General features: G+C 57.8%; 6 protein-coding genes and 1 pseudogene across 6 annotated transcripts, besides 17 other annotated features; 2 read left to right on the top strand and 5 right to left on the bottom strand.

The window, feature by feature from the left end:
- Nucleotides 1–107: 107 nt before the first annotated feature.
- Nucleotides 108–154: a microsatellite.
- Nucleotides 155–355: 201 nt separating this feature from the next.
- Nucleotides 356–406: a sequence feature (GA-rich).
- Nucleotides 407–615: 209 nt separating this feature from the next.
- On the bottom strand, nt 616–1,332 carry Tco025E_07431 (uncharacterized protein; the record flags this gene model as incomplete). Its single annotated transcript, XM_029374296.1, has 1 exon — nt 616–1,332. One exon carries the CDS (start codon nt 1,330–1,332, stop codon nt 616–618), a length of 717 nt encoding a protein of 238 aa, XP_029225608.1.
- Nucleotides 1,333–1,377: 45 nt separating this feature from the next.
- Nucleotides 1,378–1,402: a microsatellite.
- Nucleotides 1,403–1,638: 236 nt separating this feature from the next.
- Nucleotides 1,639–1,658: a microsatellite.
- Nucleotides 1,659–1,688: a microsatellite.
- Nucleotides 1,689–1,699: a microsatellite.
- A 72-nt stretch (nt 1,700–1,771) lies between these two features.
- Nucleotides 1,772–1,795: a microsatellite.
- Nucleotides 1,796–1,832: a sequence feature (GA-rich).
- Nucleotides 1,833–2,074: 242 nt separating this feature from the next.
- On the bottom strand, nt 2,075–5,260 carry Tco025E_07430 (uncharacterized protein; the record flags this gene model as incomplete). Its single annotated transcript, XM_029374295.1, has 1 exon — nt 2,075–5,260. The coding sequence occupies one exon, from the start codon at nt 5,258–5,260 to the stop codon at nt 2,075–2,077; it is 3,186 nt and encodes a 1,061-aa protein (XP_029225607.1).
- A 582-nt stretch (nt 5,261–5,842) lies between these two features.
- Tco025E_07429 (calmodulin) lies at nt 5,843–6,301 on the bottom strand (the record flags this gene model as incomplete). The annotated part of the gene is made up of 1 exon (XM_029374294.1): nt 5,843–6,301. One exon carries the CDS (start codon nt 6,299–6,301, stop codon nt 5,843–5,845), a length of 459 nt encoding a protein of 152 aa, XP_029225606.1.
- Nucleotides 6,302–6,504: 203 nt separating this feature from the next.
- Nucleotides 6,505–6,560: a sequence feature (A-rich).
- Nucleotides 6,561–6,587: 27 nt separating this feature from the next.
- Nucleotides 6,588–6,626: a microsatellite.
- Nucleotides 6,627–6,672: 46 nt separating this feature from the next.
- Nucleotides 6,673–7,692, bottom strand: Tco025E_07428 (uncharacterized protein; the record flags this gene model as incomplete). The annotated part of the gene is made up of 1 exon (XM_029374293.1): nt 6,673–7,692. One exon carries the CDS (start codon nt 7,690–7,692, stop codon nt 6,673–6,675), a length of 1,020 nt encoding a protein of 339 aa, XP_029225605.1.
- Nucleotides 7,693–7,902: 210 nt separating this feature from the next.
- Nucleotides 7,903–7,924: a microsatellite.
- A 106-nt stretch (nt 7,925–8,030) lies between these two features.
- Nucleotides 8,031–8,051: a microsatellite.
- Nucleotides 8,052–8,069: 18 nt separating this feature from the next.
- On the bottom strand, nt 8,070–8,804 carry Tco025E_07427 (nudix hydrolase; the record flags this gene model as incomplete). Its single annotated transcript, XM_029374292.1, has 1 exon — nt 8,070–8,804. The coding sequence occupies one exon, from the start codon at nt 8,802–8,804 to the stop codon at nt 8,070–8,072; it is 735 nt and encodes a 244-aa protein (XP_029225604.1).
- A 109-nt stretch (nt 8,805–8,913) lies between these two features.
- Nucleotides 8,914–8,933: a microsatellite.
- A 434-nt stretch (nt 8,934–9,367) lies between these two features.
- Nucleotides 9,368–9,390: a microsatellite.
- A 186-nt stretch (nt 9,391–9,576) lies between these two features.
- Nucleotides 9,577–9,606: a microsatellite.
- A 1,210-nt stretch (nt 9,607–10,816) lies between these two features.
- Nucleotides 10,817–10,862: a microsatellite.
- Nucleotides 10,863–10,937: 75 nt separating this feature from the next.
- On the top strand, nt 10,938–11,489 carry Tco025E_07426 (uncharacterized protein; the record flags this gene model as incomplete). Its single annotated transcript, XM_029374291.1, has 1 exon — nt 10,938–11,489. One exon carries the CDS (start codon nt 10,938–10,940, stop codon nt 11,487–11,489), a length of 552 nt encoding a protein of 183 aa, XP_029225603.1.
- A 2-nt stretch (nt 11,490–11,491) lies between these two features.
- Nucleotides 11,492–11,540: a sequence feature (G-rich).
- A 48-nt stretch (nt 11,541–11,588) lies between these two features.
- Nucleotides 11,589–12,112, top strand: Tco025E_07425 (hypothetical protein; annotated as a pseudogene).
- The last annotated feature ends 20 nt before the right edge of the window (nt 12,113–12,132 follow it).

Below are 12,132 nucleotides of genomic sequence, written 5' to 3'. Positions count from 1 at the left end.
AAAAGAAACAAGAAGAGAGGGGAAAAAAGGAAAAGGGAAACAAAGTATAAAGACACACACACCACTTCCACCACCAACTCCAACTGACTTCCTCGTCACCCCGGGTTTACTTACGTATGTGCATATTTACATAGATGTATACATATATATATACTTCTTTTTAGCATCCCCCCTCGACTACTTCTCCCGCTGCCTCCTCCAAGCACACGAGAAGCGCGGCGGGAGGAAAGTGGTCGGTGGGGGGATGGAGGCGGGGGAGGAGGTTGGTTGCTCGGCTCCGTCGCGCTGCTTCCTTGTCGTGCTTGCGTGGGCCAACTCCCCAACCTCCTCCCCCGCACGTAAGCAAGAACTTCGTTCTCTCTCTCTCCCTCTCTCTCTCACGCACACACTCGTGCACTCTTTCTCTTTTTTTTTGTTCCACCGGCGTTTGTGGAGTACTTTATTTATTTTCGCCCCTCCCCCTCCGGCTACTCCTCCTCATCTCAGGCAGGTGGAGGTGGTCCCCGCTCGCGCGTTTCTTCCCTCGCCCCTTCCTCTCGCGCTCGCGCTCGTCTCCCCAGACCGCTTCTCGTTGCTGTTTGCGGAGGGGCTCCGCGGCCCCCGCCGCTACGGGCCTCAGCCGATGGAGCACTGCAGGTGGAAGGGCGGCTGCGGGAGCCGGGCGGAGGGGCAGTGGCGCACGACGGCCATGATGCATACGCCGTTGGGCGCCCCGTTCCCCGCCGCCGCCGCCGCCGCCGCCACGCCGGTGGAGAGCACGTCGCTGCAGTCGCCCCCCGCGGCGCGGGCGTCGGAGGCCAGCCGCAGCAGCACCTCCTCCGCGGTGTACTCGAGGTCCTCGCCGGCGACGCTGCGCAGCGTGCGCTCGAGGGAGTCCCAGCCCCGCATCCGGTCACACCCCCGCAGCACGGCCAGGATGTCGCCGGTCTTGAGGCCCACCTCGTGCCGCTGCACGCGGCCCGCCTCCCCGCTACAGTGAAACGCGATGCGGTTGGAGCGGAGGAGGGACACGGCGCAGGCGCCGGCGAGCTGAATCTTCGCCAGCGGCACCTGCCCAGGCTCCGCGGTGGCCAGGCGCACCGTCGCCGCCGCGTCTGGCGCGTCGCAGCTGAGAATGGAGGGGGTGCAGCTGAGCGAGAGGCCCGGGGAACTCGGCCGCGTCAGCTTCACGGCGCGGTCGGCGAAGAAGAGGCCGGCGCCGCGGCTGACGTCGGCCTCGGCGCCACTAATACCGCTGCTGCTGCTGCTAGAGTTGGGGCTGGCCCGGGCGGAGGCGCTTGCGGCGGCCAGGCTCAACAGCCGCGCGGCCCAGAGGGCGGTGGTACGGCGCATGACTAGGCGAACTTCCCACAGCGTCGAAAAGGGACCGGCGGCAGCAACAAAAAATAAAGAAAAAAAAAAAGGTGTGCGCCGCAAAGAAAGAGAGAGAACCACAAAAACGAAAAGATAAAGTGAGGAAATACGCAGGCCGCCACGGATGTAAACGAGAAAACGAAGGTAATAACACCAAAGTAAATAGCGGGGACACAAGTGGCAAGTGCAGGAGGAGGAGCTGCAGCGGTCGTCGTCGTCGCAGAGGGGGGGGGGACTGCAGAAAGGCCAGCAGGGAGAATCAGAAAGGGACAAACAATGACAATAAAAAAGAGGGAGAGAGACGGAAGAATAATAATAATAATAAGAATAAAAATGAAAAGACAGATTCCATTGTATTGGCTTCTCATTCGTTCCGTCTTTATCCCATTCCTGCCCGCAGAACGTGTCCATTCACCTCTATTTTATTATTATCATCATTATTTCTCGCGCTCTCTATCTCTCTCCTCCACTGTCTCCTCCTGCGTCTGCGTGCACGCCATGCTGATGCGGCTGCGGCGTCCCATCCCCTTTCTCCCGCCGAGGCGGCCGTGTGGCAACACCCGCACGCCTCCCTCACACACACACGCTCCGCCGTGTTTCCCCCCGTCATTGCCGCAGCCTTTTAGTTTCCTCGTTTTCTCTTGTCGGTTTCCTTTACTCGCCGCGTGTGTGTCTGTATGCATGTGTGGGTGGCTGCGGCGGCAGGGACCCGCAACTGCGCTCACACGGGCGACACCGTGCGTGGCCGCCGCAGTGAGGCCTCGGCGCGCTGCAGCTGCGCAATTTCGCCCGTCTGCAGCGCCGTTCCCGTCGGCGCTGCGGCCGCGTGCTCGCCAGCGAGCAGGCCGCGGATGCGCTCCAGCAGGTACGCCGCGCAGAGCTCCCTGCTCTCGCCGGAGAGCTGCGCCACCGTCGCGGCGAGCGTCGTCGCCACGGCCCCCGCGCCAAGCCCCGCCCCCTCGTCGCGCTCGTCGAGGAAGTGGAGAAAGACGTCGAAGACGGCGGCCGGGGGCACCCCGCTGGAGTGCAGCAGCGCGGCGATCTGCGCCGCCGACTCCCCGTGCTGGGCGAGCAGCGCCACAAACGGCAGCAGCGGGAGGCCGGCCGCGTAGCCGTCGTAGTACTCCCGCACAACGTTCCGCACCGCCTCCGTCGCGCGCAGGCCGGTAGCGAGGAGAAACTCGAGCAGGCCCTGCACCACCTCCACGGTGACCCCCTCCGGGGTCTCGGGGTGCACCTTCAGCAGGTCCAGCTGCACCTTCGCCCCGCCCTGCCGCTGGTACTCGCCGGCCAGCTGAAAGAGCCGCCGCTCCTCCAGGTACGTGTGCCGCAGCTCGTCCACGTCCGCCTCGGCCTTCGCCTGCTGCCAGGCTTCCAACGGGGCCGCCGCCGCCGCCGCCGCCGCGATGGCATCCGCCAGCTCCTCCTGCAGAAGCAGGACAAAGTAGACAAGCTGCCCCGACGTCGTTGGGGCCGCCTCCAGGGCGAGCTTCACGCACAGAATCCGCGAGGCAAGGCCGAGGCGCTGCTGCCCCCGGGCAATGTCGCAGAACCCGCGCGCGGCCGCGGCGGGGCGCCGCGTGCGATTAAGCCAGCAGTCGCAGAAGAGCGCGGTGAGGGTGTGCGGCTCCGCAATCGCGACGGCGTGCTGCTCCAGCGCCTCCGCGAAGCCCATCACGCGGTCGTCCTCAAGGGGGTGGCTGAAGATCCACCGCAGCACGGCGTGCTGCAGCGCGGGGTGCTCGGCGGCCGCCTGCAGGACGACGTCGAGGCGCCGCTTCAGCTGCTCGGCGGACTCGCTTTGGCTGTAGCGCTCCAGCATCCCCAGCACGTCCGCGACGGCGCCGCGGCTGTGCCGCAGACAACAGAGCAACAGCCGCAGGTGCGGCATGCTGTCGGGGAAGGCCCCCTCGAGCTTTTCCGCCACGTAGTCAAACACCTGCTCCTGCCGCAGCGACCGAACGTTGTCACAGGCGTACGCCAACGCCGCATCCGGCTGGTTGGCTGCGATGCAAACCGCAACGCTCACGGCGTGGCGGGCGCGCGGCGGAAGAAGTCCCCGCCGCGCCTCCAGCTGAGCCATCGCAAACCGATCCTCCGTTGCCAGGATCTCCAGGCAAAGCGATGTGACAGCCGTGGCCGGGTCATCGCCCCAGACCACGCGATCTAGTCTACTCCGCCCCGCGACGGCTGTGCCAAGGCTGCCGCGCAGTCGCAGACTGTACAGCCAGCACAGCACCCCGGCGTCCTGCAGCCCCCGCAGGAGCCTCGCAAGCAGCATCGCCTGCGCATTCAGGGCGGTGCGTAGCGTGAACGGGTGAGGCGCGGTGGCGGTAAACCCGCTCCACGACAGCTCGAGCGGCTTGGGACAGTCGAGGTAGCCAGACGGGCGCAGCAGCGCTTCCAGCTTTTCGTGCCACGCCCACAGGTGGGTGGCCATGCGCTCTAGCCCACAGGCCTGATGCCAAGAGAGGGGGGCACGCCACAGCGACTCTGCCAGGGCCATCGCGCGGTGCACAAGCGCAACGATGCCGTGCACACCAGGCGCCACCCGCATCTCGCTGCCGCGAAACGCCGGCTGCAGCAGGTCTGTCAGCAGCGGCGACAACGCCTCCGTCGCGGCCCCGGCGAAGGCGGCCCCCACCAAGGCGCCGATGCCCCGCTTTGGGCCAAGCCGCTGCAGCGAGGCGCGGGGCCCGTCGCTTGGGCCTGGCTGCCGCACAATTTCCGCGAACATGCAACCGAGGGACCGCACGCCGATGTGGCACAGAATCCCAGCCTTGCCGTACACAATGAAGGCCGCGGCAGGGTCCGCCGGCTCGCTGATGCACGCCACCCCCACTGCCGACGTGCTGAGCCGCAGCACGGAGACAACCTCCACAACGTCGTAAATCTCTTCGTAGATGGGCGAGGCGGCGGCCAGCAAGAGTGCGGTACAGGTCCGTGCGTCGTACAACACGGTCGTCCCCTCGGCATCCTGCGACGCCAACTCCACGCTGTCGACGCGAACGTCCTCCGGCAGGGGGCGCACCGCCCCCAACCGCAGCACCGTGCGGCGGGCCTCGTCGGATCGCTTTGCGGGTGTCTCCTCAAACAGCACCGGCTGCCGCCCGCCGTTGCTGAAGACGAGCGTGGCGTACCGGTGCAGCGGAGAACTTGGGAGCACGGCGACCGCGCTCCCCTGCAGCTGCACGCAACACTCCGCGGCGAACGCGGACGTCGACGCGCGTCCCCACACCGTGAGTTCGGCGTTCGACAGCACGAATAGTCTTCCGCGGCTGGCGTCGTATGCGCTGTCGCGGTAGCGGCGCGTGTCCCACAGCGACGCCAGCGTGTGAAGGAAGTTTAACGGGTGACGTCCGCCGACCGGGAGCAGGCCCAGTTTCTGCTGGCCTCCCGTGACGAGTTGGTAGGTCGCCACGTGGGCGTTGCCGTGGCAGAGCGCCAGCTCCCCGTCGCGGGCAAACACAATCTTTTCCACGGCGTGCTTCGTGCCGACGAAGACGTCGTCCGCGACCTGCAGCTGTGGGGCTGCCCGCAGCTGCGCCACATACACGCCGTCGGCGAGGCCGACCGCCAGAACGGCGTCCCCGTCCGCCCCCTGCTGCCGGATGCAGGCGTCGTGGATGGGGCTGTCCCACGGCGGGCAGTAAAAGTGCTCGCCCTGCCGCACCACGAGGAGGCGGTTGTCGCTCATGACAAGGTGGGCCCCGTCCTCGTACTGGGCGCGGTAGCGCGCGCTCCCGCTAAGCAGGTTGGCGCACGGCCAGGCGTGCTCCTTCTCCATCGTCACGTCAAATAGTGGGCAGTGCGACGCGGGGCGCAGCAGACTCCGCAGCAGCGGCGGAGCAGCACTCTCGCCGTCCGCCTCGCCTTGTTGAGAGTGGTGAAGCAGGGACTGCAACATTCCCGCCCCGCCCACTCACTCACGCCTCACCTCTTGCAGGAAGCACCAGCAGCGGCTCTTTGCTGTGTGCGCTTTTTGTCGTTGGTTGTGGCCGTTGCTGTTGTTTCTAGACAGAGGTAGATAAATATACTATTATTACTACTACGTTGCCTTGTCCACTCTCTCTCTATCGCTCGCCGTGTTTGCGTGCCCTGCACCCGCTGGCTTGGTCACCCGCTACCGGCTTCCTTCCCCTCCCCCCACCTCCACACCCTGGCGTGAAGAACAACTCTGCCTCAGCAAAAGAGTGAAAGAAAGAAAGCGAAAGAGATCAGACGCACACATGCAAACAGAGAGAAAGAGATACATAAGTAACGCAAACGCATGCTATACATTTGAAAGCGAGCTGTGAAGAGTTAAAGGCAGACGCCACAAGAGATCCTCCTTCGCCTGCTCACTGCATGACTTTTTTTTGGTTATTTTACATTTGCAGTAGCCAATCATCCTCTCTTCCCTTGCAAGGAGACAAGAAGCATCATATTTGTGTGTTTGTCGCGGTTGCTGTTGATGTTGTATATTTTTCCCCTCTTCTTCGCCCACGCCTCAGGGCCATCCCTCGATCATCACCCGGCGGAACTCGTTGAAGCTGAGGCGGCCGTCACCGTCGGTGTCTGCCTCGTTGATCATCTCAAACGCCTGCGCCGTGGAGAGTGGGCAGCCGAGGCGGCCCATGACAAACTTGAGGTCGGTGACGTTGATGAACCCCCTGTTTCCAAGGTCGTAGATGCTGAAGGCGCGCCGCAGCTCCAGCTCCTTCTCCTCCGGGTCGTTGAGTTTGGTGGCGACGAGGGTGAGAAACTCGGGGAAGTCAATCACGCCGTTGGCGTCCAGGTCGGCCTCGGCCATCATCGCCTGCAGCTTCTTCCGCGACACCTTCTGGCCGATGGCCTCGAACACCTCGCCGAGGTCGTCCACCGTGATGCTGCCGTCGGAGTCCTTGTCGAAGACGGCGAAGGCCTCCTTCAGCTCCGTGATCTGCTGCAGCGTCAAGAGATCGGCCATCGCAGCGGGGAAGCGGCCGCCAGCTTGCGCCCCTGCACGTCCTACTCGTGTTGCCTAAAAGTCTGGCAGGTGGGAGGGGGATGCCACCTGGCGCCGCCCGCAATTCCCGTCCAAAGCTAAAGCAGGCAGGCAATCAAAGGGGGGAAGAAAATATACACCAAAACAAAATAAAAAGTATTAATTATATTCCCATGATACTTTCCTTCTATTTTATTTGTTTTTTTTTGTTTGCTTGTTTGATTATTCTTTTTCTTTTTTGATGAAGGCTGCAAGACGCATCTTGGGTAAAAGGAACATCAAAGCAAAAAAAAAATGAAAATGAAAAAAGGGCGCGCTTGCGCCCAATATGGCATAAAGAAGACATACATCACTCAACGCGTGGCTGCCTCCTCCTCCTCATCGTCCTCAAACGAGTACAACTCAGCCTCTGCCCTCGAACGCTGCGTGTGCAGGCGCGAGCGCAACACCGGATTCCAGAGTTTGTCGTCCTCTATGCTAGACATGAGGGCGCTGCTCATTTCGTCGGTGTGCGGCGAGGTCCTGACGTCCGCCTCGCAGGGGGCTGGTAGATCATGCGCGTGTACCGGGGTTCCCCCCTGCATGCCTGTTTGGAGATTTTTTATGCACCCATACGAGAGCTCGCGGCGGTCCATCGAATGGGCGCCAAAGACAAGCTCGTCCTCGTCTCGGTGCAGCGCCTGCAGCTCCTTCATCTGGTGCGAGCGTCGATGCGCCCACACCCGCTCCTCGTGCGTTGTCTCTTCCCAAAAGTTGTTGTACGGTCTCGGAATAAGACTCTCGTCGATGGGAACGCCGTACTTCTTAAGCACCCACTTTGCCTTTCGGTAGCCGTCCACTACCATCATAAAACAGTCCCAGGTTTGATTGACGTAACGCGCCGCGGCAACCTCTTGATACAGCATGCGGCGATAATACTCCTGCCAATCCGGCGGCAACTCGCGTAGACGGCGATAGGCCCAGTAGGTAAACCGCTTGGCAGGACTCACCGCGCCATAGTCGTACCAAGAAACACGATACGGCGTATGCCCTATCGTGTTGTGTAAATTTCTCGCAAGTGGCTCCTCATCCTCCGCCGCTAACGCCACCTGTGCCAGCTTGTTTGTCTCGCCTTCGCTACACGACACCTTCGCGTCACTGCTCACTAAACCACTTTTTCGCGGCCCTGCATCTGACGTGCACAGGTCTCCCGCTTCGGGCGTGTGGGCAAGACGGGCTACGGCAAAGACGGGCTCCATTTCCACGGGGTCCAGCGTGAAGTTTTTCCCCCGTGAATTCACTTTCCGTGCCTCCGCTCGAGTTCCCAGCTCTGTTGAGAAAAACCTGCTCTGGCAACGCCACGGGTGCGGGAGAGTCACACGCCTGACGGCCATCCGTGCGGAGGACGATAACTTAGACGCGTGAGCGCACATCTAGGCGCGTCTCCCGCTTCTTGCTTGCTGTCGCGTTAGCAGGAAACACCGACGCCAACAACAAATCCCACTCTCAGCCCCAAGACAGAAAAAAAAAGGAAAATCATAGGAGGAAAAAAGAAGTTTTATTAAATAGACTAGGAACATTCATCCGCAGACGTGTTTGCATTCATATATATATATATGTATATATTTCTTCTTATTTTCTTCCATCGAACTATCCCCCCACCTTTTTTTTCCCCCTAATCCCTTTACTTTCGGCAAAATAATAAAGCCTCGTGCCAATATTAGCCACCGCTTATATATATATATATGTATATTCCTTCATTCACCTCGTGCTACAGCAGCATCGCCTTCGATAGGGAAAGGCCATCTAAAAACATGTATAGCCTTGCGTCAACAATAATTCGCGGCTGGCGTTTCTTTTTTTCCTCAAGCAGTTTATTCAATGACTGCAGAGGAGTATCATCACCGCCGTCACCGTCCAACTTTTTTGACGACACTGGAAGCAGAATCACCTCAATATCCTCGTCATCGTCTAACTCCTGCACCGGGGAACGGTTGACCTCTCTCTCACCATCAACAACCACCCGCACAAGCTTGCAACAGGAATCGGTGAGCCCGGGCTCATAGCAAATCGCATCCGTCACGTTTATAATGTTTTCTTCTGTGGCAACATAGCCCGTTTCCTCCTTCAGCTCACGCAAGGCGGCCCTCTGCACATCCTCACCCTTGTTCACTAACCCTGCAGGGAACTCCCACACCACGGCATCCAGTGGAGGACGATACTGTGCGACTAGAACAAGAAATACACCATCCGAACGACGCAAAAAGGCGCAAATCTCCGCACCATCTATAGTAAATGGCGCAGTTGTTGATGGGGGCCCTCCTGGAGAGGGTTGCAAACCAGTCCGTTGCACCAGCTCCCACGTTCTACTCTTTCCACTGACAATTTCCTCCGCTCCGTCCAGTGAAGAACTGTGGCACATCGGTCTGTACGAAATCTCACACAGGCGCAGAAACCGATTCTCACGTAGGACGTCTAGTTTTGTCCTTTCATACCGCCTCATCATTCTCGTGACAGCCAGCTGATATAAATGAAACCACACGCCACCTGTGTGTTATCTCTTTTTGTTTTCTTTTTTGAGCCAAAGGGAAACAAACCGCAGGATGCAAAAGGAAAATAATAATAATAATAATAACCGGCAAAACTCCTGTTAAACGCACAAAAAAAAAGATGAAGAAACAAAGCGACACACAAGCTGCAATATAAAATCAAAAGCAAATTTTTGGAAAAGGCAAAAACAACAACAATAAAAGAGACAAAATCCGCTTTATTGTCGTTTGCATTCCCCAAAATTTTTCATTCATCCCCCTCCTCTCCTAAACAATTCACCAATAACCCCTGTAATGTTCCCCTCCATATTAACTTCCAGAGTCATCGCATCCGCATTTCGTACATTAATACGCCCAAAGAAGGCTGCCGATGAAGGCATGAAAAAAAAGGCCACATGGGACCCAGTGAAACAAATATAAAGGAATTTTTTATGAAACCTCAATGCCTACAAGAGAGTAATACGCAAATATATATATCTCGCAGTTAACACGTCATGGCCTCTGGGATGAGCAGGGATGAAACAAAAACAACAACAACAAAACCCAGGTTATTAAAAAAGAATAAAAAGGTTTAACCTCCGCATTATTTAGCTCACCACCATCTATGAGAAGAAAAAAGCAAAAAAAAACGGGTCATATTACTTACCGAAGATCACAGAAAATATATGCGTAATAGGGTGCCTCTGTTAACACTAGATGTATGAGGCTTCAGAGTAGATGGTGGAAACCTATATTATATATATATATATATATATATATTCTGTTAGTTGGAACAGGCAGTAAGACGAAAAATTAATTATAAATAAGCAAATAAAAAGGTTGCCAGAGGAGGACAGAATAAGAAAAGATGTATATACCAAACTCATAGACCCCAATGCCTGGCTTGCTCCTCTCCAGGTGCTATCTTTTCCTACTTTCTCCATTTGTTTAAGCGATACCCCAGGGAGTAGAACAATTAAACCGCAGAATATTCCCCAGGGAAAAAGAAGAAAAATAAAAACTAAACTGAAGCAATGCAGAACTGCCAAGACACTAATAAATGCCGTGGGATAATGAAATATTGTTTTGTTATAATAATAATAATAGCGTCAAATGAAGGGCTATGAATAGGGTTCATAAAAGCGGGGTTTTGTCGATTTTGGTGGCGAATAAGACACGCAAGTTCACAAAAAGGAAAACAAAGAGCAAGCTAAGGCTACCGCTGTCATCCATTTTCTCCAGTAGTTCGAATGGAGTTACCAAGACAGCCGTGCATCTACAAAGATATTTAGCCAGTCATCGAAGCACAGCAAGGAAAAAACACACACACACAGCTGGAAAGGCACATCTCTTTCTTTTGAAAGACATAAATGGTGATAGAAAACTCTTAATTCATTTATCTTGTTTAGACATATTTGCCCATTCATGTACCTAGAGAGGCACATATGGATATACCTACAGCAAACCCTTATACGGTCAATGATGACGCCATATTAAGCTCTGACAATTCACATGGGTTCTGCACACCCTCACGGTTTTAGTATGTTCCCTTTATTTACATAGAAGGCAGCAACAGACAGCTAATCGGCGCTATTTGTTTTGATATGTAACCTCCTACACACCTCGTCAGAAGGCGAGGGAGAAAATACAAAAAAAAACAGAGTATGAGAACATTAAAGTAAAGAGCTTTTCCGCCGCATTCACAATGCAGTCGAGCACAGCATTCAATGATGGGTTCGAAATTCAAAAAGAAATTCCTAAAGGAACTTATTGTGAAGCAAACAAAAATACAAGGGAGAAAAAGCAAACACCCATAAACTGACCGCAGACAAAACACATGGGCCGCAACAACGCCAGTCACGATAAAAAAAAATGTATAACCGCCAGCGAGTCTCGCAGATAAATTCTTGTGGGAAGAAAAGGCAATGACAAACAACAAAAACCGAGAACGTTGAGAGTATAAATAAAAACAATGCCACCGCACGGTTGAAAAAATAAAAATAAAAATAAAAATAAAATAAAATAAATAAATAAAAGGACCTAGCTCTCACCCCCCAAGAACGCCATCCTCGACCCTTTTGCTCCGCAAGACCTGCCACGACGACAAAGCCATGACGCGACGATCTGAAGTAGCAGCGGAATCCCGCCGCTTCAGACGCGCGGCGCCGGGGCATTACGCCTTCTTGCGCCACTGCTGCGGTGCCGGTTGGCATCAGGGTTGTGCGCGCCGCGCATTCCGTGCTGCACTGTGCTTCTTCTTCTGGGGAGAGCCGCGCCGCAGAAGCCGCACGGAAGCTCGGGCAGGGGCGGGGTGCGTTCCGGGCGGAAAGGGCGACAGCGCAGCGGCTGGTGCGGGCGCTTCTCCCTCCGGCGGCATGCGGCCGTGCCGAGGCATGCCCGCGCGCCACGCCTTGGTGAGTTTTGCGGCGCTCTTTGCGCGGCCGGGCTGTACCGTTCTGCGGGCACCACCGCAGGGACTCCGCGATGCCGGTGGCGGAACTTCAGTTGCGCGGGCCGGGCGGCCCGCGTCGGTGGCGAGGGGCGCCGCGAGCTCCTGTGCTCCGCCCGGTCGTTTTGGCTGGGCGGGCCCTTGCCGCAGCGGCCCGGAGGCAGGGACCGCCGGCGGTCGCAACGCGGCGGCCGGCCCGGGGCGGACCGATTGACCCCCACCCCACCCACCCACCAGCCCACCCACACACGCACACACACACACAAACGGCAGCGGCAAAACAAGACGCTGCTTGCAGCTGCATGGGCGCGCCGCGGTTGCAACTAAACTCCTTCGTGGCCCCCGACGCGCGCAGCAATGAAATCGCACCTTGACGCGGTGCCGAGGCTTTGGACCACGAGAACACCGCAGCGGGGCGCTGCCGCGAGCGCGACGGAGACCAGGACGACCTCGCCCCTCGAGAAGGCTCCGCGCCGTGTCCGGCGTGGGGAGGTGAAGCGGTCTGCGTGCAGACCGGCCGACAAAACCGCACGTCCGATTCGTTTCGGTCACTCCGTCGACATCACCCGCTGCGGGGATGTCCGCGTAAGAACCCGGGCCCCGATGAGGACGGCTCCGTTGTCGCCTGGCAGCTGAACATCGCGGGCCTTTCGCCTGTCAAGAACATCGCACTAGCTGCACTTCTGGCCCGGCATCCGCCAGACATCGTTCTCCTCCAGGAGGTCAAGAACCAGAGTGCCACGGCGACGATGTTCATTGGGTACACGGACTTCCACCGGGCCCGCGGCAGGCGCGGCGGCGGCGTTGCCGTTCTGGTCCGCCACACCCTGCCGTGCGAGTGCCTGCGCTCCCTGGCA

The sequence above is a fragment of the Trypanosoma conorhini genome, assembly GCF_003719485.1.
Source record: "Trypanosoma conorhini strain 025E chromosome Unknown Tco_14.4_contig_00573, whole genome shotgun sequence".
In the NCBI taxonomy this organism is placed as follows: domain Eukaryota; phylum Euglenozoa; class Kinetoplastea; order Trypanosomatida; family Trypanosomatidae; genus Trypanosoma; species Trypanosoma conorhini.
This window is presented reverse-complemented; position numbering and strand designations above follow the sequence as displayed.